Source organism: Solea senegalensis, linkage group LG2 (genome assembly GCF_019176455.1).
Source record: "Solea senegalensis isolate Sse05_10M linkage group LG2, IFAPA_SoseM_1, whole genome shotgun sequence".
In the NCBI taxonomy this organism is placed as follows: domain Eukaryota; kingdom Metazoa; phylum Chordata; class Actinopteri; order Pleuronectiformes; family Soleidae; genus Solea; species Solea senegalensis.
Window position 1 is genome coordinate 30632633 of NC_058022.1, and position 27192 is coordinate 30659824.

Sequence of the window (27192 nt, forward strand, 5' to 3'; positions counted from 1 at the left end):
CCTGCACAATAGCATCAGTCCACGAACACCATCAACACATTCTTATTTCATGGTCTTCATTAGTGACTGGCCTTAACTGGGTTGTCATGGAGATGGCTCTGTTATGATTCACTAAATTGTTTTGCACTCAAAGATAGAGGCACGACAAGAGATGGACAAGAAGCTCCGGAATAACGTGTTTTACAAGTTTTGTATGTCAGAAGAGTAATAAAATCAACACCTACTCCAATCTATGATATCTTAAGAGGGTGCGTGCCTTTTCTGGACTCACACATTTTGTGTTAAGCGCTAATCTAGTTCTAATGTTACAAAAAGAAAGAGCAAAAGTTTTAATTTGAAACCAAGATTAAAATCATATGAGATTCTCCATAATTAATCACAACCAGACAAGAGCATTTAGTTTGTCTGTGTGCGTCTTTTGTGCTTTTTAATAACATGTGGAGAACCAAATGATATCTTCAGCCGTCATTGAAAATAATAATCATGTCATTCTTTCTTTCAATTATACTGTTATAATTGTGTATTATCATTTGTAATTGCAGGACTATTCCATTACAGGACAGATGAAGGCAACTGGCACATCCTGGCAACATTTACTGTAAGTACAGCATGTAAACATGCATTGACTTTTAAATATGCATATAGATTCGTATATTTAATCCATTGTTGAATCCAACACTGCTTATTGATAAGTGGATTTCTAAACCTAAACAAGTCAGGTGATCAATACATTGAAGGGAAAAGAACATGGCCGCTAGAAAAAAAAGTTTGTAAAACCTGTACAAGCTGTAAACAAAAGGCCGTGGTGTAACATTATCCAATAGCATCACAATGACAGGACTCGGTTACATTGTATTTTAAATCGTGGACTGACCTAATCGATGGCACAGTCAGTTACAGTCTGTCGGCAAATGTTTGACTTCAGATAAGTCTGTGTTGCATGTGATTGAGGGGAGGGACAAAAATGCTAAAACAGTCAAACTGTACAAGGTTTTTATTGAAAACACGTACACACACACGCTTTAAATCCAATCAAAAAAAGTAACATTCACCTGATCATCAGGTGCGACACACCTGGATAAAGATTCTGCTTGTTAAACTCAAAAGTCACGACACGAGAAATTACCACAACACACTTCAAACTGAGAACATGAATGTGGACAGTAAAATGCTCAAAGCGCCAAGCAGCATCACACCGAAAGCAAAACTCAGGAGGCATCTATACACATGGCTCTAAAATATTTACAGCTCACAATACATTATCATTCTTTAACATCCACTAGCCCTGAGAGCTGAACACTCTGCAAGTCCGTTTTTTTAAAATGTGCTTGTATGAGTCTGTAAGAGTCTATGACGTCTTAAGATTATGTTTGCATAAAATAAATTTAGAGTAGATGGCATATTCTGAGTGGAAACTGAAGTTTGTACACCCCTGCACCAAAGTCCATAGAGAAAATCAGCGTTATTAATTTGTAGGGACACAAGAGCTGCTGGTCCACTGCTACTTTTTTTGGTAACTTTGTGTCACTCAAGTAAATCCAAACAAAGGATTTCAAACATGACATTCAGCAAATAGCACATTTGAATTTAATGATGGCGGCAGTGGTTGCTCATCAACTCCTGTGTGCCATGATGTAAAATTGCGTTTCTGAATAGACTTTGGTGTGGAAGGAGCGAGTTGTTTACAAGGCAACAGAAATGTAATTTTCAAGTTAAAAAATGCTGTCTCATATTCTTAAAATATCAAAGACTTCTGCAGGTGTATATTTTATTAGGTGAGGCTATTATCACATGGCTGGAATTGTGCCTGTCCCCCGTGTACCTGCTGGCAGCCATGTTTTCAGTGCGAGGCACAGGGGCAAACACAGCAGAGTCAACAAAAAAACACTCAGTTTTATCTCTAAAACCGAGATTTTTAGTGATATGGTTTAATCAATCATTTGGTTGTTTTTCTGTGCCCAGAAAAGAGGAGGGGCTAACATGTGGAGAGGTACATCCTTGATAGAGAGTGTTGTGGATTTTTTTTAGAGTTAATGATAACATAAATATAGCTATATTCAGGAGCTAATTAATTGGCTATCACCATCTTTCTGTTCAAAACTAACTTTATTACAAGAGCCTAAACTGTTCAACTGTTTACTGTCAATGAAAACAGGCTCTTCCTGAGAAATAGATTGCATATAAAAAGCCTTTCAGCAGTATGTCCTGTTTCTGGTAGGCTTTTAATTTGAAAATATTTTAAGTTTGCTTTAACAACAGCTTAAGCCAAAAAAAAAAGGAAAAAGGAAATATTCTACATACATTCTTGCCAAAACAAATGAAAATGACAAATGTTTGTTTGATCCTTCTTATGCCAACTGAGTGGGGTCTGCTACACCCAAATGACCACAGAAAAAAAAAATCTGTAACAGACACTCTCTATCTGCCAAACCCCACCCATAGAGCAACTGTATTTAACAACACACGCATTCTCTATAACATAGAGTCAAGTGTGACAAACAAAGAAAAAAAAACATAACACTATATTCACATGACCAGTACTCACACACTGCTGAAGCACACAGACACAAAGACGGCTCTGTGCATAACTACTGTATGTAAAAATCATCACGCAACCAGTTTGTTAAAATTAAACGGAAAACAAATGACAGGAAACTACAAGTATTTTCAGAGTACAGTTGTGTTTTTGGTATTGTTTTTAAAAAAATAAGTGAGTAGAAAGACACAGAGACTGTTTCTTCTTCTTTCTTCTCCTCCTCCTCCTCTTGTCTTGTGCATTAAAAATGGACTAGTTGGTCCTGAGCAGGTTGCTGAGAACTGGAAGTTGAAAAGAGCAGCATGAGTGAAGGGGACTGCACTACATGCAGTTCACCACCAGGTGTCAGGCTAAGGCTAAGGCTCTGTGACTAATATGACATTTTCTTTTATCATTATCTAATAGATTTTGTTCTATAATAGATGCTTATATACTTAAGTAAAAGCAAAATTAAAAATAACAAGTTTATGCTATAATTCAGTTCAGTGCCATTTTTGCCATTAAGTAATTTTACTTACAATACTTTAAAATACAATTTAAAGAAGTATTCGACAAATATGATCTTTTGATTTTAATATATCTTTATATTTTTTGCAGTAATCCAGTAAAGTGAAATAGAAATAATTATCATCTATTGTCACAATAGCATTGTACCTGCATAACAGCTGATACATTTACAGACAGCATTGTGTTCTGCTTATACTCTGTATATGTTCGAAAACATATGAATACTGTTCATCATTCAGCTCTTTGAAGCTGCACTGAAGAGTCACAGCTGAGCCACATTGTGCTAGTTCTCTACATGAACTCCTTTACTCTAAATGGTCTCAAGTTAAACTCATTAAAACATCAACTCCCTGTTAGAGGAAGTATCTGAGGCTGAAAAAAAATCAGGAACTTACCTTGTGGATCAGAGTGACTGCCTTGTGCATGTTTACCACTCTCTGGATCTGTACCTGAACAAAGAACAATTTCATCAGTGTAATGTGTTCAAAACTGCATCCTGCATTCTTTCATTTGCTTTTACATGCTTGTGTTGTCTTTATGGAGTCTATCGTATATGCATTTTAGTAAAAATGGCGGGCTGTGATGGATAACAAAAACAAACAAAAAATATACTGACCTCCCTGAAGTTTGAAGCAGAGCTTTTTCTTCTGGTAAGCAATGTAACTGCCCGCAGCTCCTGCCAGAGCCACTCCTATAGCACTGACGATTCCTGCGATCTGTCCAGATCCAGCTTCTGCAGGACGACATACACAAAAAATAAATGTGTATCCATTAAGAACAAACAAACAAAGGCTGAAACTACCAATGATCGACCTACAAGTAAATCATTTTCTCCAGTAACTGATTTAACCGTAAAATGTTAAGAAAGCTGTGAATTTCAAAATGATGACTTGCACAAATCAAAGGATATTAGATTTACTGTCAGGGGAGAAAAGAAACTAGGACATGTTCACATTTAAGATGCTTAAGTCATAGTACTTCTTTATATATATAAAAAAAAAGTTTGGTGATTTAAATTAGTAATCGATTAATCATGAGACAGATTTTTTTTTTAATCATTATCAAAATCTCATCTGCTTCACTTTTTCCACTCCCTCAGTCTGAACTGTCATAACCTCCGTTTTCCACGAGGTGGCAGGCAAAAAAAAACTAATCAGAGCCAGAATCTACAAAACATGTTCCCAGAATGCACTGTAAACGGATGGAAAACTTCAGTCAAAATGTAGTTAAGTCAAAAGCAAAACAAAACTGTATGAGAGTATTGTACTCTGTGCAACTGACAAGCAGTGGTGAAGGGATAGAAGTCCTAAAAGCTGGTTTTAATATGGACAATGAACACACCCAAGCCCCAGGGCGGGTTAGATCACAGAGGCAACACACACACACACATCTGTTGCCTGGCACAGCTAGAAAACCACAGTGAGTTATGAGTTATAAGGCGGGAGCTGTGTCACGTGACGCTGCAGTAAGTAAAAAAATAGGGCAGTGTCTGTACAAACAAAGAACTGCAAAAAGAAAACAGGATGCCAACATACAGAATGACTCACTGCTGAAAAACGCTGAGCATTGGTGCATGCTCTTTCCTACACACATGAAAGACACCTGAAGGCCAAAGCTACACTGTTCCTTCTAGAGCTGGATTTCAACCCTGAGGAGGGATTTAGGTTTAAAACAGAAGGTGTTCACACAGAAAAGTATTTTATTTCCACTCAGGCTTCACTTCGTCAGTGGCACAACATCATAAACTTTAGTTTATGAAGCTGCATATAGATTTTAGAATAAGGTTTTGTGGCTTCACTTCACTGCAAGCATTTCCCAATTACTGAAGTTCTGATTTCTTTTTCTGTTGTGCAGAAATCACAGTCAGCTCCTGCCTGCTGCATATTTAACCTGAGACGCTGGGAAACTTGTTTTTCTCACTGTTACTCTTCACTCCTGCTGCTTCACATGCATCAAACACCAAACACTTAGAACTGAACACTGATTGTTCTACGGATTTATTCATGCATTAATCATGACTTTCTTACACAGCAGTGATTGCAGTATATTTACAAATCCCACAAAGACTCGGAGGCAAACATAACCCAAGCTTTAACAAAGAACCCATCAAAAATAAATATGCTGTGGCCAGTTACCAAAATAAAACACAAGGCACGATTCATATGGTGCAAAAGACCAGAAGAGAAAAACAGAACCTGATCAAATATCACTCAAAGACGCTGATTGTGTTTTTAAATGACAAGAAATTTAAGAATAAGTTTACATTGCACCATATACCAAACATATTTCAAAACAAACACCTGAATTTACCATAAAGTTTGATAACTGTTTTGCTATTTTTTTACTTTACTTAATATCCACTCATATTGCAAACCCTCTGCTTGGTGGACAATTAAATGGTAGCAAAAATTCCTTTTATCGTGATCATGCAAGATCACAGTCAAGTCTCACGTGATTGCAATAGTCGAGATTCGAGGACACAGTCTTCAAAGTAATTCCACATCGCGTGTTCCTATTATCACACAGCTCTCGTTTACATCAGTGCTTGGAATGTTAAGAATGCGTGCATAGGTGCGCTGACTATGGACCACTGTAACGTTTCAACTGACAGCAAAGCAGAAACCAAGCATGTCAAGTCATGAAGCGACAACAAAAATAACACACACACAGAGACTCTGCTCTCCACACATGTAAACAATATTTTCAGATTACAAAAACACACTTGAACTACTGAAGAAGTGCACACAGATTACATTAAAGTTATTCATCAACAGCACTCTCTCTAAATCAGTTCTTGTGATATATATATATATATATATAAGCTTATTTTGATGTAAACATATGATCTTCCACCATACAAAATAAAACCAACATGAGCAAAGTTTTCAGAGAACTAACACATACACGTGTACTGTATTGTGCCCCCATGCACAAGGTGACAGAATTCAACACCTAACTGCAACACTATTGTTGTATTACCATAAAAAAGAATAAATGAGTCATGAGACTTCATGGAGAGGAGAGCAGGGTGGAGAGTAAAAGAAAAAAAGGAAAAGTACTGGGTGTCCACGCCCAACTATAGGGTGTCTGGTAAATCTGGAATCACAGGATAAACTCAGCACTTCATTATCACTGTCAGTACTGCTGATGTAAACCTGACATGGTGGCTTAGCAGCAGCTCTGAATTATAGTTTTCCTTTATTGATATTCCAGATTAAGTGTCAATGAGACTGAGAAAACCACAGGTTGCATATCCTTTGTCTGTGTAACATAATAATAATAATAATAATAATAATAATAATAAGAAAAATAACCGACCAGCGAGTTAAAATCACAGATTTTCTTAATGGATTTTGGAGTGAGCAATTTAAAAGAAAAAAAACAAAACAGTTTCTAGTTGGAGAAGGCTGTCAAAAATATTAAGTATATTGTTGCCTAAACAAAATTTGTTACACGTCATTTTCTCCACTCACTGCACTTGTAGAGGGACATAGCTCAAGTGGAAATACAAGTCAAGCTTAAGCACCGAAAAAGATTCCTTGCCGATTCCTGACCTTTCAAACACCATACAACTGTATTGATTTGTCCATCATCATGTCCAACAGTTCGCCAGTAAAGCACTAATCAGACGTAACCTCAGACCAGAGGGTCAATCAGAACATGGGACGATGGCTCATGGTATAGCATGGAGCAGATCCATGGCCCTCTCTAACAGAGGGGTTAAGATTTGCTTTAAGTTGGACATCCACACATAGAATTCCTCAGGCATGTTAGTATTAAGCATCTTCAGGATTTGGCCCCACGGAAGGTCTGGATCTGAAACGACACAAAGTTGTATCGTTTTAGCCACAGAAACCAGACCAGGGGTACCAATGTGAAGGATATACCACTAAAAACTCGATCCAACAGTCAAAGACACCAAGATTGTAATACTAAGAATTCCAACATCAAGCTGCTACAAATATGGTCTGATTATGGAAACTCCAGTGCTTTAAAAGCCACAAGTATGACAACGAATGAAATATATAGGTATAACCCACCAGTACAAGATTTCACCATTAAAACAGAAGCAGTGAACACACTGCTTCCTCCAAGACAGGAAACAGGAAATTACCGACAGCAACACAGAGCAAATTAGTTGTCCAGGGAAACATAATGATGCCCACTGTGGCAATTACACATCATACAAACAAAGAGAGGAAGCACAAAAAAACAAAGAGGGATTAATTTACCTTGAGGTTGTTCATTGCCACCTGTGAAGAATACAAGAGTTCACAATAAATATATAACCTTGGTGATGGTTGAACAGAGAAAATAAATGAGTAATACAAGATAGAACCTGCAAAGACACAATGCCTTGATGTCTGGAGAGCTGTACCAAAATTCTGTTTTAAAAACATCTAATAGATGATAAAAAATATCACTAGTTTTGGGTCTGGAATAGTGGGTGGGTGTGGTCAAGTAGTGAAATCTGACACCAAGTTGCAGACGTCCAACAAGGTGTTGCTCACACTGCGCTTCTATGGCAAACTTCTTTAACATTTACTCGTCAAGTTTGACTATATGGAATTACCTATCTCTGTAATTTCATTGACTAGTATGAAATAACTGTACTTGTAGATATCCGTAATTACGCTTTTATATGACAGAATTTCGCTTTTTTTTTCTTTTTTTTTCTTACACATGAATTGCCTTTCATGTGTAAGGGGTTTGTCATCATAGGTATCTCTAATTCTACAACTTAATTCTGGCTATCTGAAACTTCATTCAAGAGATATCTAAAAGGGACAAAGTAGATATCTTCAATTCAGGATAATTCAAGATATCTTGAACTTTAATTATGACTAATCCTAATAACGTTTCGTGTCCTGAATGCCTGGATTCTAGCCTGCTGTTTGGGGTTCAGGTTTACTGAGTCCTTACTTATAATACTTACAGCCTTACTTACTCCTGCCTATTTTGTGATCAAGTAAACTGAACACTCCTTTGAACTGATTTCTGCCTCTGTCGTGCTTTAGGGTTCTTCTCTGCCCGTACACTTCACAGAGAGTGACAATACTTTACACTAAACTGTAAAGATTTGCACCTGGCTACAATTAGTTTTTCCGTCTGTCCCCACTGGCAGCCATTTTGAATAACAGCAAGCCCAGCCACATGTCTTGGGGTTGTCAATTCAAGTTTTTTGAATGTGGTTCTAAGATGTACTGTCACAAAAATTATGTAGATATACACGCTTGCGCACACAGTCACAGGTTGCTAGCAGAGTTGACGCTAACCAAGCTAGTCAACATAGCTTTGTGTCACGTAGGCCCTGGTTTTGTTATTCGTCCTGGACTAAAAAGTAAAAAATATAACTTGGGATAAAGTCACAACAACTTTGACATAACTTCCATGCAGTATGAGTCATGACATGGTATTTTTGGGGACATTTGTTGCGCTGGCCAGCAGCTAGCTACAGCTGACAACATGGATGCACTGAGCTGTTACTGAGCTGTCCACGAGTAGTTTAATTTAGTGCCGGTTCATCGCGTTTTTTGTTTTTGTTTATATTAATTTTTTATATACCACAAGACCAGCATATGAAACATTTGTGGTGCAGCAGTGAAAAGGGTCCCCCGTCGAACAGTGCACCACACATACTGTTTGTTAACTGTTGTTATTACTGCAGCAATGACCACTTTACTCCACCAACTTAGCAGAAGACACACCAATAGTACCAATAATGTATGTAGTCACGCACTCACACAAACACTCTCTATTGTGCCGCTCGCTCAATACAAGCAGACACCCACACACACAGTCAACCGTGCCTCTCTCTCTCCCTGGAGCACTCATTCATGATCATGCATAAAAAAATACCGTTGTATACCGTGAAACAATTTTGAAATCTTTGTCATTCCACTCAGCACTAGTTAAAATAAATCGAGTTTTGAGTTCAGTAGTTGTCATTATATATATATATCATGACCAAAAAACATCAACAACATTATCAGCAGTTGCATTGATGGGAATGTCACTAGTTCTCACGATATTGTAATGACGAGCATTAAGAGCATAAGAAACCTGATTAGTCTTCTGGGAGACATTGCTGTTGCTAGTGGCTGATATTTTTGCATTTGTATTCGAATGTATCTATACACTGAATAATGCACTTTACCAGACAAGTCAGTGGACTGAGATGCAGAAGACTCGGTTTATAGAAGAGAAAAGACTTACCCTGATCATAGCCTGAATCCCCTGCCTGACCTGGAGTCAAAAGAAAAAGTCATGTTAGACGTTTTCAAATATTTTTTTGTTGACACTGAGGAAAGTGCAGTGGAACTGTGGGTGTGACTTGTTTACATAATCTCTCTCAACATGAAACAGACACAACAGCCCAGTTGTACTGTCTCGTCACTGAGCTTACTCTTATATAATTTGTTTTTTTGGTAAAATTTTAGCTGAGAAGTTCGGAGTGCAGTGAGCTGCAGTTAACAACAGATTACCACAGTCATGTGGATTCAATTATACTGGAAAGTCTGTGGCTTTTTATCCATTTTTCTTTTTTGTCTTTGGCAGAAGAAAAACTAATTCCTTCCGAAAGACACAAAGACAAAATCGACCAAAATAAACCAAATGACATTCATTTTGCTCTTATAGAGGAGAAAAGAAACCAGAACATATTCATACTGTTTTTTATTTTCACATTTTTCTTTAAATTACCTTGTACTACAAAAGTTGTATTACTAGCTAACTGAAATTAAATACAGTATATAATTAAGTCAAATTCTACATCAATTATTGTATATTCACACTGCACACACTCAAAACATGTCAATAAGGAATATAAGGCATTAATCACATACTGTTGACTCTGTATTGTGTCGACTACTAAATATTTCCATTTCTCTTCAAACTTGAAAAAAAAAGGAAATGGCATGTGACCATGTGACTACCTACAAAATTAGCCAGACTGGGAGCATGGCAATAAATAAATGTTTTCATGACGATCACCTAGAGACACTGAGTCAGCAGGAGCAAAGGACAACCACATAACGCAACAATGGAACATGACATGAGATTAGTGGTGCAAGGGTGGTGGGGGAATCCCTGATTGTAAAAGGCACTAACAAAACCAACAGTATAGAATACTATTCACTAAACATTTGTATTGTTTGTAATTAGGGATGCACCGATATGACTATTTCTGTTTTACCTCCAAATAACAAGGTCACATAAGACACAAGTAACCAACTACAAGTAAAGGTTTTTAGAAACCTTTACCACTTGTAGCAAGTGTGTAACTAAATTAAAGTACAGTTTAACTCCCTCAACTCACTAAACTCCTGTGAGAAAGTTTGGATCATAAATTACAAACATGAACATAAATAAAAATAATACCCTGCCAAAGTTACTGTAACCGAGATAAGGGCGTCTATACTGGGTACGTAAATAAAGTCAACAACCCTTCCTCCCAGCAACAACAACCGCGCCACTTCCCTTAACAATAAAACTACACAACAGATATGAGAAACAATACCTGACAAGCTCTACTAAGAGCTGCCATAATAAAAGAAAACATGTTAAAATACTTTATCAAACTTGCCAGTATTCATGGCAACCAGATATTTATTCAATTGCAAAACATCGGAAAAGTAGCGCCGACTTGGCAGGTTGTTGCGGGGTTCAATATGCGCTGTCAACCGTCGGAACCCTCGGCTGCTCGTCAAGAGCAATCATTTCCATTACCTTGATCGTTATTGCCCTGGCCACTGTCTTCCTTTGGTCGAGTCCCAGCTGCGCTGCTTTCTTTTTTGCTGCTTGGCTATGACGTAATAACAACTGTTATAATGTGTTTAAAATGTCACTGATGACTAACCTTTTCCTCCTGAGTGGCCCCCATCAGGCTTGTAGTCCCCACCACCAATATCGAACAAGTCAGAGTCACCAAAATTTCCACCACCTATAAAAAAAAAAAGGAATACATCCATCATCTATATGACTGAACATATAGACACAAACTATTCACACGTTAACATCACAGAAGCAACAAACAGCCTCACCTCCTCCGTTCTTGTCTGGTAGGTTGACATTAGGTTTGTCAGGTTTGGGGTCGAGGTCTGTGGGTACAAAAACATTATCACCAGATTGTCATGGTGGGAAATCAAAGAATAAAGGAAAAACAAATCAGAATAGCCAGACAGGCCAGAAAGCTAAATTGCCACAGCACTGTGAGGGACGAGCAGAGAGGCAGAGAGGCTGAACTGTCAGTCATAAATGTGGAGACGTTTTCATGTGATCAAATGCTTCTTTTTTTATTCTCTCTGACAGCTTTACCTGGACCCAAAGCATCCTCCAGATCCAATCCGAAGCCACCTGTAGTAAACGTACATAGAATTTAAACACTGACCAAATGACAATTTATAGATAACATAAATAAGTGCACTTCGCATAGCTACCTCTGTGTGAATTGATCAATGAAATCAATGTCTCAACACGTGTGACTAAAAAATACTGGAGGTGCACCTTAAAAATAAAGTTAAACAACCTACCAGAATCTCCAGAACTTGGTTTCTTTGGTTTCTCAGTCGGTGTCTCATCTAGTGACAAATGATTCATGTCAAAAAGGAAAATTGTAACATCTATGTCATATCAAAATACATGAATATGGTTAAATTAAAAAGCTTTGCCTATCACAGCTTTTCATAAGTCCTGAATGGGAACAGTTTTGTTATCTATTCGTTCTGTCACAGCCTTCATAGGATTTTTGTCACTGAACAAAAGCCTCACCTAATAAAATCTTTGTCAGTTTACAATGGGGCTACAATAGCTTTAAAAAATGGCTGCTGCTTTATCTCTGCAACCGCTTTATTTATTGAAAAGTCCTTCACTCACTCACTCACTCTCTGCACTAATGGCCTAAGAAAATCAGTGATTTTACATCACTGCACAAAGCAGCAGTAGACCAGACCACACATGTCCTGTGTATGGACTGTGGTGTGCGAGAGTGAGCAAACTTCCGTTTTTGTTTTAGTTAAAGCAGTGAAAATGTTCTTAAGGTATCATAGACAAGTGTAACCTGTTTCAGTCAGAACTATCCACTTGTGTGGGGAAAATAGCCTCACGCCCAGAGCAGGACTCGATATAAACTAAGTTAAATAAGAGCGGCCTTAGCTGTAAGGTTAATTTATGTAGGTGTGTCACATTTAAACAAACACTAACAGCTTGCACATTGTGTTTTACCTGGTCCAAATGCATCTAGAAGGTCAAATCCACCTGGAGTAGGAAAGAAAGTGGGATTGAGAAGAGGTTTAAGAACAAACAAAACATCCCTTATTGTGTGATGTACAGTTTTCTATGCCAAGCTAGTTTAACCACATCCTGCCTGCAGCGCTCATAGAAAGAAAATGAATGCGTGTTGGAGTATTTTTTGAACAACTCTAAGAGGGTACCAACCATCATTTTTTGGCTTCTCCGGGGCCTTTGGCTTCTCCTCGGGTTTTTGAGGTGTTGGATCTGTAGGAATAAAAGAATTTCCAGTGTTAATGTCTGACAGGAGAGAAGCTCTGTAGCTGCAGATTTCTGACAGTTTGGAATTCACAATTCTACATTTGCTTAAGTCTATAATATCTTAATATTATATGCTGCATTATCTCTGCATTGTCTGCCTGGAAACTTAAGTTTGTAAAATGCTCATTCTCCCACATCAAATTGTATTTAGCTGGTGGTTTACTTTCTTTCTTTATTGATTGGTCAGGTGTGTCACTTGGGTAAATCCAAACAAAAGATTTGAAAAACAGAAGCCAAAATATAATTAATTCAAACTTGTTTATGGAGGCAGTAGAGGATAAACAAGTCCTGTGTGCTGTTATGTAAAATCACTGATTTTCTTTATGGACTTAAGATAAGATAATAGGCAGAGAAACTGTTTCAGTTACCAGTTGGAAAAATCTAACATGTTCTTAAGATATTGAAAACTTAAGCTGGCATAACTGTCACTGAGTGACCCTTTTTTGTTAACTGGCTAAAATAACGGTCTGCAACAGCTTTTAGGTCATATGGAGCATTTACAATGTTTGTGAAATGTTCTTCTACTGAAAGAGTCACTCACCTGGGTCATCAAGGGCATCGAACAAGTTAAAACCTTCAAGAAAAGAATGAGAACTGCATGTCAATCAGCACTGGACATAGTATACACACAGTAAAACTAGTAGAATATATTTTCAGTTTTCAGTTTTTATCTGCTTTTTAATACTTGTGACTCTACTGTCTCCACCCTCACTGTAAGGAGTGGAAACACATGTGCTTGGTGTCTGTGTGTTGCAAAGACTCATACACTGTATTTTCTGGTTGCTATGGCACCGGACTATCATACACGAGTAGCTTTTTAAAGCATGAGTAAGAACTGAAACTGGTGGTGTTTCTCAATAGAAAAGCACATGCCAGCACTGTTTTGGCCGAGAGGCTGCAACACACACACAACAGTGTCCCAGCATACTGACTAATATTATGATAAACAATATGGAGTACACACCCATAAAAAAATTATTTGCCGGATAATGTCATATGCACACTTCTCTGTCACAGGGAGGTTCTTAGTGCACTTCAAAAAAAAAAATCTTTAATATTCAACATAACCATTTCATTGTTATGCTGCGGTTTTGCCTCCAGACGAGTCAGACTAGTTGGCAAATACAACTCCTTTTACAACTTCCTGTTTTCTATACGTTCTGAAACAAGTCTTAACTCTCTTAACAACTCTTAACCCTTTTTTTGTCTTGTTCTTACCATGTTCAACAGTAAAAAAAAATCACTCTAAATGATTACAAAAATGTATTTCTGTCCTGCCCACTGCAGCTTTAATAAACAACACCGGCTGAGTTAGGCTTGGATCCAAGGTGTGACCTTGGCTGTGGTATAAAAATAAATGCCAGTACTGATTTGAGGCTACGTTCGGTCTCGAACAAACACAACACACACAGTTTGCAGGGATCCCAGATGTGCTTTTGTCTTTACGATCAAACAGATGTTTTTTTGTGGAACTCAGTGACTCAGCTGATGAGCAGTTATCCATGTTTTCCAACTTAACTATGTTTTCAATTCATTTCCTTTTGCAAACTTTAAACAAAAATCCACAACCCAACATTAACAGTCACATTGCATGTTATGATGTATGATTTATGGGCATTTTCTTGTAAAAGAATTCTGGGACAACATCCTGAAAGAAGAATAAGCCTGATACATGTTGTGAGGGATAACTTTGTAACTATTTAATCTCAGCAGGAACTAATTGATTAATCAATAAGTATTTTTAATTATTCAGTTTGGTTTTTTTATGAAGACTCCACCTACAATAGCTTTGGCCCATCAGGGTCCGCAGCCCTCACTTTGGCAATCACTGTGCTCGGATAATTGCCTCTACTGTTGCAGGCAATACAACCACAGTCTTGACTTAAATTAGCCATATGCATTCCCCGTGTCGTCGTAAAGGCCAAGTGGACTAATATACACAGACTACAGTCTACCATTTTGTAGTGAGACATTTACAACAGGACAGATTCAACATGGTAATAATCACAATTACGTACCATCTTGCGCTAACGTTCCAGAAACGAGCAAAAGAAGGAAAATAGTCCTCAAAGACAACTTCATGATCGCGGTAAAGCTTGTCTTTTCGTGTCAGTGTTCAGCTCCCAAGTATTTGTAGACACAGCTTTACTTTCCCTGCCCCTCACTGGTGTCCTCTTACACTTTGTGAGTCAACTTTGCCAGACTGGGTGTGGCCGCGGTAGCGTTTAACTTGAGCGTCATCATGGGCATGTACAAAAAATGGAATATTAATCCTCGGGTGTGTCTGTTTTATCAGTCTCATGCGCTCTTTCCCCAAAGTTTGTAAAACGTAACCGAACGGCGGTCACAAAGTATATCATTTAACAATGCCATGGTTGTGAACAAAAGTATACTTGCTCAACTTTCTCCAAATGTACATACATGTTCGCTACAGTCACTGTTATTTTCGGCATTGAGTATGGTCGTTTTGGAGCACAAAATAAAGGACGTTTTTATGTTATCATGACTACAGAGCCGTCGGACTGCTCACTCCAACTGCCGTAACTCACTGGTCAAACCAGCCGCCCCTAAATATGGAGTGCGTCTATATTCTAGTCATTACGGCGCATAAACGACCCACACACCGAGCTGCCCTCACAGCAGCTAACAATGTCTGGGACGTTTCTGCGACCTTTTTTTGGGAGCTCATATCTTCTTCCGTCTCAACATTGGACGTTTCCGCCTCACACTGACATTTTGTCACAGTCTTGCAGTAGGAGTCTACACAAGAAAATAAAGCTTTGTGAGCCAGAAGCAAAATTCACATTGAAAAAAAATACTACATAGCAAAGTTATATCACCTGTGGTCAGCCAGATTTTTTAACTGGATATTTGGTCCAGCATCCCTTCACCTTCTGCCTCACATGGTGTGAAGTCATGTAGCAAGAAAATTTTTTTAATTTCTTACAACATATAATGCACAAAAGACAACATTTAGAATGGTAAAAGAAATGGTAAGCACCCACAAAAAACTGCATATCTCAGGAGATCCTTCCAGCCAATTGTCGAAAACTCAATGATGCTGCAGCAATATTATTAGCATGGTAAATGGAGCAACATACTGTAGATTGAATTAATAAAACAGGAATCAGGATAATATGGCCACACACAGGCAAAGGTTGACACGTCAGAGCTGAGGGGCTTAAAAATGGAAAAAAAATTAGAAATATTTTATTTTTAACCCAGCCCTACCTATGGACTACTTTTACTGTGTAATTTTGCTGGTTTGCATTTTTTTTCTGCTACATAGGTGTTCTGAAACATCTTAATTTTGAATATATATTATATATATCAAATATATATATAATATAATATATAATATTTAAATATACAGTACATGCTCTTCTGGTTATTTATTAATTGGGTGTAATCTAAATTATAACCACTGGGTGGTGGTATGAACATGTGGTGTGTGTATACTCCATCCTCCCATGTTTCTCAACAACTCTACCAGTGTTTTTCTTTGATTTGGTCAGGCTCATATATGGCCAAGGAGGAGGACGAGGAAGCCATGGAGGAGGAGGCCCATCATTCTTGTGTCCCAGCAGCCCCTGCAGCAGCCCCTGCAGCAGCAGGAGAAAGAGGAGGTGGAGTAGCAGGAATGGTGGTGGAGGAAACTGAATGTGCTGAATTACTCTCCCTAAAAGCATGGAATACAGTATAATTTCATATGAAATGAAACCAATGTGATACCATTGGACCCACCCAACATTCATAAAGAAAAAATTATTATTCATGGTACATTTTGACCATGCACTTATAGAAAAACAAGGACAATGCATTGTGGAGTCAAATCAAATGGAATTCATAATTGTAATCAAATCATATCATGAGGTCAGTGACGATGCCCTCACTAGCTACCATGTGTTGAATGAGTGCTGTTATCTTATTTATAGGTCTGCTGCTGCATGTTGTTTGTTATATATGTGCATAGAGCTGTGGAAATAATTTTTCCCACAGATACAATAGGTTTAATCAATGCTGAAACACACTAAATTACATAAAAGGTATAGTTTAAATGGATCGCAGGCGAATTGTGTGTTTCGTAGCATGGACTTAAGTACTTTCAAAGACATATGATAAAAACATATTAGAGTTCTCATACTATTGGGTAATTGTACACCATCTCCATCCATGGTTAAAAAATGCATTACCCCAATGATGTCCGCTTTCAGTGACTTCGAGTCATCTATTGTGGAGGTTGCTGCTGGCGGCTGCATTTTTCCTCTTTTCTTTGGAGGTCATTATTACGGAGCCCCTCTCATTTTAATCTTTGCTCACTCTGTAATTTGAGGCAGGAAGCTGAGCCAAAGCTGTGTATTATTAATGCCTCAGAAACTGAGCAGGGAACAGAGATGAAGAGCGCAGACACAATATTCATACTGCTACACACGTCTGCGTTTGACCTCTCAGGTGCATTAGTGATGTCAGTAATCAGTCAGGACATAAGCTCTCGACAGTTTAATTTGGTGATGACTCTCTCGCTGATGTGCTGCCTCTGTGGCCTTCAACTAAACTGGCCTGATCAAAGTTTGATGAAGGAGCTTAGTAACATTACACGGTACAGAAAACACGGCAAGTCCCTGTGCTGGAGCTCAGCTGGTCCTCTACCTGGCATGACCGTAAAAACAAATGCTTCTAGGCCACATCTGTGAGAAGACAAGCTACATGTAATGAGGTAATTTGACAATGGACAAGGTGTGAGAGGCCTGTGCAAAAGCAGTTTAATGTGGCCGTAATGTGTGACTACGTTAAATGCTAGAAGTTATGAATTAATGAAGATAAAACTGAAGTGCAATCGTCACTGATGATGATTCACCAAAATATCCCTTTGATAGTTTATTGTCTCAATATCTCAATCCATATTCAAAAAACACAGTTAACAAGTCCAAATGAAGATACTAGGTGAAAATATTCCTCTCTCACACACACATTGAGGATGTAATAAAGGATTGGGGAACAACACGTGCAGCTATCTGTGGGGAATCATGGTTTTACTCTTTAGGATCAGAGTTCTATGACACTTTAAAGTTGCCCTTTTGTCACTCAAACCTTTCCCCCCTCATAACTATTCGTTTTATGTAACTAACATGATGATTACTAAAAGGTAAAAGTCACCAAACAGATCAAGCAACAGGACAAAAAAGACCTGGTGAAAAAGTGCTTGAGAGGAGGGGCAGGTGAGTAACACTGACTCTGGCCTCAGTTGTTGCAGGCTTTCATCACTGCTGGGTGGTGTGCAGAGACACAGCAGCAGCAGCAGCAGCTCCTGATCTGGGCTATATGATCTGTTCCAGCACTGCAAAGCCAGCGGTACTGACCACAACTCAGGGATGATCCTGCCACAGGTCAGTCACACACCTCTTACGTTTCAGCTCTTTTTGGTGTCTTTTTTTTAATCCATTTTAACTTCACCTATCATTTAAAGGAAGGCTTTCAAATATAGCAAAATAGTGAGACACTTTTATCTATAGATGATGTGCTACATGTACTGTATGTTTACTAAAGTGATTATTCAGCACACCTGCTTTCATAGGGAAAATCTGTCCGGGCTGTCCAATGGTTGGCTAAAGCGGTGAACATGATAATTAGATATTATAAATTTAAATCTTTTGTTAAGTGGCTAAAATGTGTTCTTTCTTGTGTCCTCGCTGGCAGCCATTTTCTCAGCGAGCATGAGCACCTGTATCTCAAGCTTGTTCTTGGTGCCGGAGGTGCCAGATAGCGCAGTCAGCACTGATTGTGACAGAACCCCCATACAACCTCACTTTTAAAAAACTGCTTGGAATATGATGGTATGTTCTACAGGTTGAATGGTATTTACTTAATTTATGCATAAATTGTTGCTGTGTTCTGTACTTTTCATTAGATGGCTGCATGAGAAGACACCAAATGGCGTTCACAGGGAGGGGCCCCAGTAAGTTATTATTCCTGCTCAGGCCAATTCAGAACAACCGCAGGGACAGAGTATCTACTTGCTCATTTGGCTTTGATTTGGTCTCCAGTGTTTTCATCATCACACCATTTACACACATTGATGTAAAATTCCCAGCATTCCAGCATCTATGTGGCATTGGCTTTCTTGTAGCCAGTCCAAGTAGAGCACAGATTAGTCTTCTAGTCTCAGGTAACTGCTCTGCTGTTCAGTAGTTGGTTCTTGGCTTTCCTGGTGTTACTGCCAGTTACTTTCTGTAGCCTGTTCATGTATTTTAGCCTGTGTTGCCACTATCTTTTGACAGGAGCTTACATATTGTGTGGAAGCTATTTACTGGTAGTTGGATGGTATGCTCCTTTATTTCCATATTTCATGATTAGGACTGTACTAAATGTGTTCTCTTAACTAGCAGCTGGTTATTCTGTGATGTCAGGTGTTCACAGTGTGTAGTTGGCTTCTTTAAATAATGAGTGTGGATCATATCTGGGCTTTTAATGTAATAATAACGTCTTCATTTTAATAGTAAATCATAAGAATGAACACTCACTGAAAATTAGAGTTGCGAATTGTCGCTATTATATTTCCCATACAATTAAATTACGATACATTTTTAATAAATCCTCCCATGTCTTTATGCATAGACGGGGATGAAAACCTCCAATCCATGCTTGTGGGGACATTGATGAGGAAAATCAAGTCTCGTACCTGGAAGAAGCAGCGCTACTTCAAACTAGAGGATGACTGCATGACCATCTGGTACCAGTCAAGGAAGGCTGGCAATGTCCATTCCACGTGTAAGATCATCAGATTACCAGTTTCTGAGTTCTTGATCACTACTTTCTTCTTTCAACCTTTGCCAGCTACAGTCTCCAAAGATTTGTGGCCAGTTTTGGGACCTACAGTGCTAAATATTGTGATATGATCACATCTCAAACCATTTTCAGCCTGTCTCTGACCTTCCATTCTTTTAAAAGGTCTGAAAAGGCTGGCAGAGTTTTCAGTCTGCCTTCTAGACCTGATACGTCACTGAAATGGTGCTTAGACAAAAAAGTGTTAAAGGATCTGCTTTCTGTGGATTCAGATTCCACTTCTGTGCTCCTCTTACTGGATCTCAGTGAAGGTTTAATTACCACAGATTGTGGTATACTCCCAGAACAACGCATTTGGCATCTCAAAGTGCCACTACTGAGGTGAGATAAGCACTGTATATCCTATATTAATACTATATAAATGGATTGTGAAACAAGGAGTACCCCCTTTGTTCTTGGACCTATACTCTTCTGTCAATATATTACACCTTACCCAAAATCATTTAGAGTCCTGAATTTGGATGTCTAGCTCAGGCTCCATGTCTTTCTGTGTCCAGTCTCCGTGAGTGATGTGGAAGCAATACGAGAGGGCCACCAGTCTGAAGTGTTGCTCAGCATCGCAGATGAGTTTCCGGCCGAGCGATGCTTCACACTGGTCTTTCGCGGTCGCAGGGGCAACCTGGACCTGGTGGCTGAGTCAGCTGAGGAGGCACAGTCCTGGATCAGGGGCATGAGGAAACTGATCGAAAACCTGGAGAACATGGGCGAGAGAGAGAAACTTGACCAGTATCCTTCTGTCAGTGTTTTCACTTACATGCATTTATTGCTTTTAAAATGAGAGCTGGTCGGGTGTTTGCACGCCTGTGCCTTAACAGGTGTACACAGATGGATTAGTGACTGGTTCAAAAAAGCAGACAAGAACAATGATGGTAGGATGAACTTCAAGGAAGTGCAGGACTTACTGAAAATGATGAACGTGGATATGAACGGGCACCACGCTCATCGTCTCTTCACTGTAAGAGCCTTTCACCTTTCCTCTGATTTCAACAATCATTTTTCAATCATTTTCCTCTAACTAATGTCTTACTAAACTAAATGTCTATGGACATTTTGAGACCTTGTGAAACGTGATGCACCTGCTCTTGAACTATGTTCCGTTTTTCTTCTCTCAGATGGCTGATAAATCCCGGTCAGGAACACTGGAAGATGACGAGTTTGTGTTCTTCTACAAGATGTTGACCCAGCGGGAGGATGTACTGAGGATTTTCCAAAAGTACACGGTTGATAGCCAGAAGCTCTCCCAAAGTCATCTGGAGGACTTTTTGAGAAAGGAGCAGCTGGAGAGGGGCAACATTCAGCAGCATGCCAAGCAGCTCATTGAAAACTATGAGCCATCAGACAGAGGTACAGTACATGGACTGTAAAGAATGTACTGTATCTTCATGAAACCAAACATGCAATTATGCACTGTACGTGACCATGCATATGTGTTTTTCAGCTAAGCTGCTGAATGCCATGACATTTGACGGCTTCCTGATGTACCTCGGCTCAGCTGAGGGATCCATATTCAACCCACAGCGACGGGGGGTTTACCAGGACATGAGCCAGCCGCTGTGCCATTACTTCATCTCCTCCTCTCACAACACCTACCTAATGGAGGACCAACTCCGTGGACAGAGCAGTGTGGAAGGATACATCAGGTAGCAGCACTGACTCCGATTTAGAAGCTTTACTTGTGTTTGATTGAGTGGCTCTGGGAGAAAATGTCTTTGCCTGTGATGATTGTAATGAGTAAAGTAAGTGCACACAAACAGCAACATGCAACACAGCAAAATATTTGGCATATTGCTGGTAACATGCCATTGACAGTGCTGTTTAACTTTTTTATTTTAAGACTGGGAAACTGGTGGTTATACTGGTGTCTCACAGCAACAAGGTCTTAGGTTTTTATCCTGGTTTGAGCCTTTCTGTGTTGAGTCATCTGAGTTATAGTCAAGATGGCGGCAACAACAAACCAACCACTAAGATGGTGCTTGTAGTGGAATCATTCTGGAATAGGTTTTGACTGAGACACAGTCTCCCCTCGGTCTTGGTTTTATTAGTATGGTCGTGACTACAACAATATTCCACGTATTTGCATTAATGAATGAATGAATGACATTTCAAAGGGCTTTGAACCGCGGCTGTCGGTGTGTGGAAGTGGACTGCTGGGATGGTGCCAATGGAGAACCCATTGTCTATCATGGACACACTTTTACCTCAAAAATCCTCTTCAAAGATGTGGTCAGCACGGTGGGCAACTACGCCTTCAAGGTAAATTTATTTGCAATAGATTGTTCTTAACTTTGTAGGATTGAATGCAAACTGTGCGACCTTATCTTGTCCAGAGAAAATGAAGCTTTAGATGTTTTATAACTTTACAGTGGCATTCAGGATATAATGTGAAACCATGATGTGGACATCAATAACTGCCAGGTTTGCATGTTAGAGCCGTTTAGAGCTGTTTGAAACAGCCTCATAATAACACCTTCTTCTCCAGGCACCGGGCAGTCTTTCAGCCAGTGAGGCATAAACCACACAGGTGTATTACCTTTCCTGTATGATGATGCCAAGATTATATTACAAACTCACTCTCTCCCTTCACCTCCTCCTCTCCCATGTCCAGGTGTCAGAATATCCCGTCATCCTATCCATCGAGAACCACTGTGGTGTTGAGCAGCAGAGAGTCATGGCCCAACACCTCGACCACATCCTCGGTGACAAGCTGCTCAAAAGCACATTGGATGGCAAGGCCCCAATTAGGCTGCCGTCCCCTGAGGTGAGCTGTGTCCTAACTCGTCATCACTCTACACTCTTACACAAAATAGCTTTACCAAAAAAGGGGTTTGCTACTTAAAGCTGTAACTGGCAGGGTTTTCCTGGGGAAATGGTTGATTGTTGAGTTTTAACCACAGGTTATTTAAGTACTGATGTATTAAGATGGCCGCTCTCCATGTATGGACACACACATTTCAAGAGCAGGTTCAACTTCACCTGCTTAAGTCAACAATATCTTAAGAACATCTTGCGGTTAGACAGGCTTTTTGTTCCTAGAAATTGAAGTGTGTAAACTGGTCACTCCCTGTACCTAAATCCATAGAGAGAATCAACGATTTTAAATCATACAGGGATTGTTAATCCACTGCTGCTTTCCATCAGTAAGTTTCAATGTTTTATTCCATGACCTTGGTGATTAAAATCCTTTGTCCTGATTTAACTAAGCAACACAAACTCACCAAATGAGGCAACATTAGATGAGCAGCTCCCATATCCCTGGAAGCTAAAAATGCAGATATTGTCTATGGACTTAGGTGTGAGAAAAGGGCTGGTTTACAAACGTTATTTTCCCGTCAGAAAAATTAGATAATGCAGCAGACATGTGGCAGTCATGTATTTATGAGAGTGAGCTTCAACACCTCAAGCTATGTCCAATACACCTCTTTCAGGAACTTAAGGGGAAGATTCTGCTGAAGGCTAAGAAAATTGGTGGATTGGAGGAGAGTTTCAATGGGATGGTGGAGAACCCGCTCACTGAGGAGGTCAGTGATGAAGATGCAGTGGCTGAGATGGATGAAGACAATCTCCACCGCGAGAGCGTCCGTCACAGAGTTAAGGTACGGAGGCTAGTGGTAGGACGACCTTTTGACCTCACACACGAGATTGACGGACAATCAAATTTTCATCCATTTTTAAGAATGATGGTGCAACACTGATGCAAATCAGGAAGTGGGTTTTTATGAATGAACACAAAGCTTAATATATTAAGCCGATTAGCCCCAAAATAAACACACTCATTTTGATTAAATGCATTTTATTAATGATTTAACTTAGTGAATTAGAATAGAATGTAATTTCCTTGTTTGTGTGTGTGTACGGAACTAATATTAACCTATGAATTTATCACGTCTAATCTCTTTTCTCCACGTCCCCGTAGAAGTCAAAACAGCGTCTGTCCAAAGAGCTGTCAGACTGTGTGGTTTACTGCAAAAGCGTCCACTTCAGCAGCTTCAAACACTCCCGCATCCACTCTAAGTTCTACGAGGTGGCCTCTTTTACTGAGTCTAAAGCCCGCAAACACCTCAGAGAGGCTGGTGAGTTTAAAATAAGTGGTTGATGAAAGACACTGTAAGATTTACATTTAATCAAATGGACATGGTTTTCAAACCTTGGTTTTATCTCGAGCAGATATTTTGGACTATTGTTGTGATGTGTTTTCTCTATTTAAGGGGCTGAGTTTGTGCACCACAACTCCCGGCAGTTAACCAGGGTTTATCCCACTGGCTTCCGAACAGATTCCTCCAATTTTAATCCTCAGGAAATGTGGAACGCTGGGTGCCAAATCGGTGAATGCAACAGAGAAACAGATTAGACTATATATCTCAGGGCAACTGTAATGTTTTTATTGTATTAGTGGTCAAAGTGAAGTGGCAAAAATAACAACAAGGGTTGGAATAACAAAAAATGTAGACAAGGCAAATTGCCAAGAGGACAATTCAAAGAGTGACTTAACAAAATAAAAGAGAGTGAACATAGTTCTTTTTCCTTTTGCACAGTTGCTTTGAATTTCCAGACTGCTGGGGAAGGGATGGACCTGAACGATGGCCTGTTCAGTCAAAATGGCCGCTGTGGTTATATCCTGAAGCCCCAATTCCTAAGGGAGGCAGAGGAAAGGTTTGATCCTGAAATGCCCCAAAAGGGTGCTGGCTATAGTCCTGTCATGCTCATCATACAGGTAATGAAGCAAAAGCATTTTAGACATGTAGTCATTTATGACCTGTTGCAGAAAAAGAAGTGAACTTTGTGGGTTTTTTTAAGGTGATCAGTGGGCAGCAGCTGCCCAAGGTCAACTTAAAAAAGGATTCTATCGTGGATCCTCTGGTCCGAGTGGAGATCCACGGCGTTCCTATGGATCAGGCCAAGCAGGAGACCAGATACATAGAGAATAATGGTAAACATGCACAGACAAGTATTATTATTAATAAAGTGAATGTCACACTACTTGATTTTCAGCCTAATAATTCAAACACTGATGAGTTTTATAAGACACAATTAATGGCCCCTAAATTTGCACACCAGAGTGACATTGGCTGAGACAGGAACAGAAAAATAACAGTGGTTCATCAGAGACAAAGAGGAATAGACACTGCTTTGGTAAAACTTCAGACCAACCTGAAGCTAATTTAAACTTGGTTTCACACATCATTTCCCCCTCTCACTTCCTGTTGTAACTGGAAACCAAATTTGTTCTATGCATCTCCGAAAGTGGGTTACTCTCTGTGGTTGCCACCTGCCTTAAAGGAAAAAAAAAAACCTTACCTCACTGACTCTAAAAGATTTGAAGGAGAGGGTAGAGTCCATTATGATACCAAGGTTACAAACTTAGGGGGTGAGAGTGACATTGTGACCATCAATGAGGAGGGAGAAGAGTACTGGGCAGAGGGTAGGAGAGCTTTGGGTCCAGTAATGATGAGTTCTGTTTTGGTGCTGTTGAGTTTTGGGAAATTATTGTCCATCCAGATTTTGATGTCAGTCAGATAGTTTGTGATGGTGGAGAGAAGGACTGGGTTGTTGGATCTGATGGAGATGACTTTCAGTAGGGTTGTTTCAGTGCTGTGGTGGTTGCGGAAACTGAATTGGAATGTTTCAAACAACAGAACGTTCCAATATTTTGCAAAGCAGCAGATAGGACATGGGTCTGAAATGACCCAGGTTGTCAGGGTTCAGACCAGGTTTTGTTCAGGATTATAGCAAGTTTGAATGAGGGTGGGACAGAACCAGTGTTATGGGTTGGTGATGAGTGGGATGACTTGTTATCAGGACTTGTCTCTGTCTGATTTGTTGTCTCTGCAGGGTTCAACCCCGTGTGGTATGACACTCTGCGTTTCACCATCCACACCCCTGAACTTGCCATGGTGCGCTTTGTGGTGGAAGACTATGACAAGACATCCAGGAATGACTTTGTGGGACAGTATACGCTTCCTCTTAGCTGCATGCAGCAAGGTAAGGCTGAACTGAACAAGGTCTGTGAGTCACACTACAGCTTCTACAAACTGTTGTCTCTTTGCTTGCCAACATTAGTGATTTCTCACCGATTTCAAAACGTGTATCTCTGATCACATTTATGGGTGATATAGTTAAACCAAGTGTGAGACCTTTAAAAGACATATTCACAAGCTAAGAACACATATTCTCTATTCAGTGGTGTTGTAAAGTAAGTAAGTAAATAAAGAAGCCTGTTAATACCTCTATGGATTGTCTCTTGTCCTCAGGTTATCGTCATATTTACCTATTATCCAAAGATGGGACCAGTATTCCACCTGCCTCCATATTTGTACACATCAGGATTACGGGACTGAAATAACTTTACAGCTAACAGCAGGAGACCATAATATTTGTTTTTTAAAATATCAGTTGTATTTTGTGTGAAGAAATACTAAGCCAAATGTTGACTGGTTGTTATGCAGTATATAGTACATATGCAGTTGTTTTTTTGTTGTGTTTCGTGTATGTGCACTGTTCCTGTGATTGACTTGAACTTTGCTGCTCATGTTTGATATACTGTGTCTGTTGCAAAATGATTTGTTTCTGTCACAGAGCAGAATGTGCCACCAATATTTTTGGTTCTGACGTTGTTGTTGTTGTTATCATTAATATTATTATTATTATTATTAGTAGTAGTAGTAGTATTGTTATTTTCTGGAGCTTAGATTGGCTCCAGTCCACCTCACCCCCCTGTAACCCTTAAGAGGATAAAGTGGTTGAAAATGAATGATTCCATTATTTTCTGTCAGTATTTTCTTTCAATGTACAGCACTTAATGAACAGGCTCACAGCTTTCACTGTGGTCAACGTGCAAAACTTGAAATGTAGTTCTATTCCAGTGACAGAGAAGCTTAATATTTGCTTTCACAGACAGTTTAAAGGAATGGTTTGGATGTGGTCGCATGAGGGAGTGCAAAGAAAAACAGATTGTAGCTGCTTAACAAAAGGCACACAGATGTAACCTGACTTATCCATTTAAATTGTGTAATAACCAATAATATATGTATGTCTATATATATATGTGTGTGTTTTGCTCTTATATAATTTTCATAATTTTATATAAGATATTGCTATTATTTTGTTGAAGTCTCGGCTGTTTGTGTTAAAGTCTGATAATGCTGCAAGCAGGCTGGACAGATGGACACCATGTCTGGTTAAGTTTTTGCTCATTAGAATTGACTTAAAATGGATTTTAGCGTTTCTTGTTCATGTTCGTAGCCTTCAGCCAGTGAGATAATTTGTTTTGCTTGTCTGTTTTACTTTGGTAAGACATTATTTCACATGCTGTGCATGCAACAATTTTTGCTCAGCTGACTTTGCCTTTATATCATGTGTGTGTGCTTGTCGAGACTTCAAATACACCCAGAGTCAGAAAGCCACTTGTCTTTGCCTGAGAGAAATTTAAATTTACATTTTTAAATTTTTAAAATTAAAAATTAAAAATTAAAAAAAAAAACAGTCATGACATGTCTGCAAGAGTTTCAAAATTGGGGAATCCTGAAATGGGTTTGAATTGAATGTTTTGTAAAATATTTGGTCTAGTGCTGCTGCACAGACCACACGAGATTCACATCACAACTGTGACGATACACATGTACGCCACTAGATGGCAGCAGGAACTCCTCTAATTGGAAACCTCGGAAAGGATACTTACAAAAATTCTTGTAATTTATAGAATCTATAAATGTAGCATTTTCCCGAAGATTGAATTAAAAAAAAACATCATTCATCATTGT

At 39.2% G+C, this 27192-nt stretch overlaps 2 protein-coding genes across 5 annotated transcripts; one reads left to right on the plus strand and one right to left on the minus strand.

Annotated features, from left to right (window-relative positions):
- The first annotated feature begins 488 nt into the window (after positions 1 to 488).
- On the plus strand, positions 489 to 27181 carry LOC122784713 (1-phosphatidylinositol 4,5-bisphosphate phosphodiesterase delta-4-like). Of its 3 annotated transcripts, XM_044050032.1 has the most exons (18): positions 489 to 598; positions 16108 to 16218; positions 17838 to 17979; positions 18501 to 18548; positions 19208 to 19360; positions 19933 to 20161; positions 20261 to 20390; positions 20548 to 20779; positions 20874 to 21075; positions 21544 to 21688; positions 22041 to 22193; positions 22861 to 23028; positions 23349 to 23505; positions 23641 to 23757; positions 23968 to 24146; positions 24230 to 24362; positions 25265 to 25414; positions 25684 to 27181. In XM_044050032.1, the coding sequence occupies exons 4-18, from the start codon at positions 18509 to 18511 to the stop codon at positions 25773 to 25775; spliced, it is 2280 nt and encodes a 759-aa protein (XP_043905967.1). In that variant the 5' UTR covers positions 489 to 598; positions 16108 to 16218; positions 17838 to 17979; positions 18501 to 18508; the 3' UTR covers positions 25776 to 27181. The 3 variants fall into 3 exon arrangements, with proteins under 3 accessions (XP_043905967.1, XP_043905981.1, XP_043905974.1); XM_044050046.1 differs by lacking the exon at positions 18501 to 18548; XM_044050039.1 differs by lacking the exons at positions 489 to 598; positions 16108 to 16218 and having other exon boundaries at positions 17713 to 17979.
- On the minus strand, positions 980 to 14797 carry cd99 (CD99 molecule). Of its 2 annotated transcripts, XM_044050090.1 has the most exons (13): positions 14611 to 14793; positions 13134 to 13166; positions 12479 to 12538; positions 12266 to 12298; positions 11575 to 11622; positions 11360 to 11398; positions 11086 to 11142; positions 10902 to 10985; positions 9260 to 9289; positions 7276 to 7296; positions 3660 to 3776; positions 3439 to 3492; positions 980 to 2817 (listed from the first exon to the last, which is right to left on the minus strand). In XM_044050090.1, exons 1-13 carry the CDS (start codon positions 14672 to 14674, stop codon positions 2789 to 2791), a joined length of 669 nt encoding a protein of 222 aa, XP_043906025.1. In that variant the 5' UTR covers positions 14675 to 14793; the 3' UTR covers positions 980 to 2788. The 2 variants fall into 2 exon arrangements, with proteins under 2 accessions (XP_043906025.1, XP_043906033.1); XM_044050098.1 differs by lacking the exons at positions 980 to 2817; positions 3439 to 3492; positions 3660 to 3776 and adding an exon at positions 5025 to 6859 and having other exon boundaries at positions 14611 to 14797.
- Positions 27182 to 27192: the final 11 nt, after the last annotated feature.

Coding starts and splice junctions, on each gene's coding strand:
- cd99 (XM_044050090.1), bottom strand. CDS start 14,674: ATGAAGTTGTCTTTGAGGACTATTTTCCTTCTTTTGCTCGTTTCTGGA. Junction 11,399..11,574: donor ACCAAGTTCTGGAGATTCTG/GTAGGTTGTTTA, acceptor CGTTTACTACAG/GTGGCTTCGGATTGGATCTG. Junction 2,818..3,438: donor CAGTCACTCTGATCCACAAG/GTAAGTTCCTGA, acceptor TTCAACTTCCAG/TTCTCAGCAACCTGCTCAGG.
- LOC122784713 (XM_044050032.1), top strand. CDS start 18,509: ATGAGAAGACACCAAATGGCGTTCACAGGGAGGGGCCCCA. Junction 20,162..20,260: donor GAGAGAGAGAAACTTGACCA/GTATCCTTCTGT, acceptor AGGTGTACACAG/ATGGATTAGTGACTGGTTCA. Junction 24,147..24,229: donor CTGTCATGCTCATCATACAG/GTAATGAAGCAA, acceptor GGTTTTTTTAAG/GTGATCAGTGGGCAGCAGCT.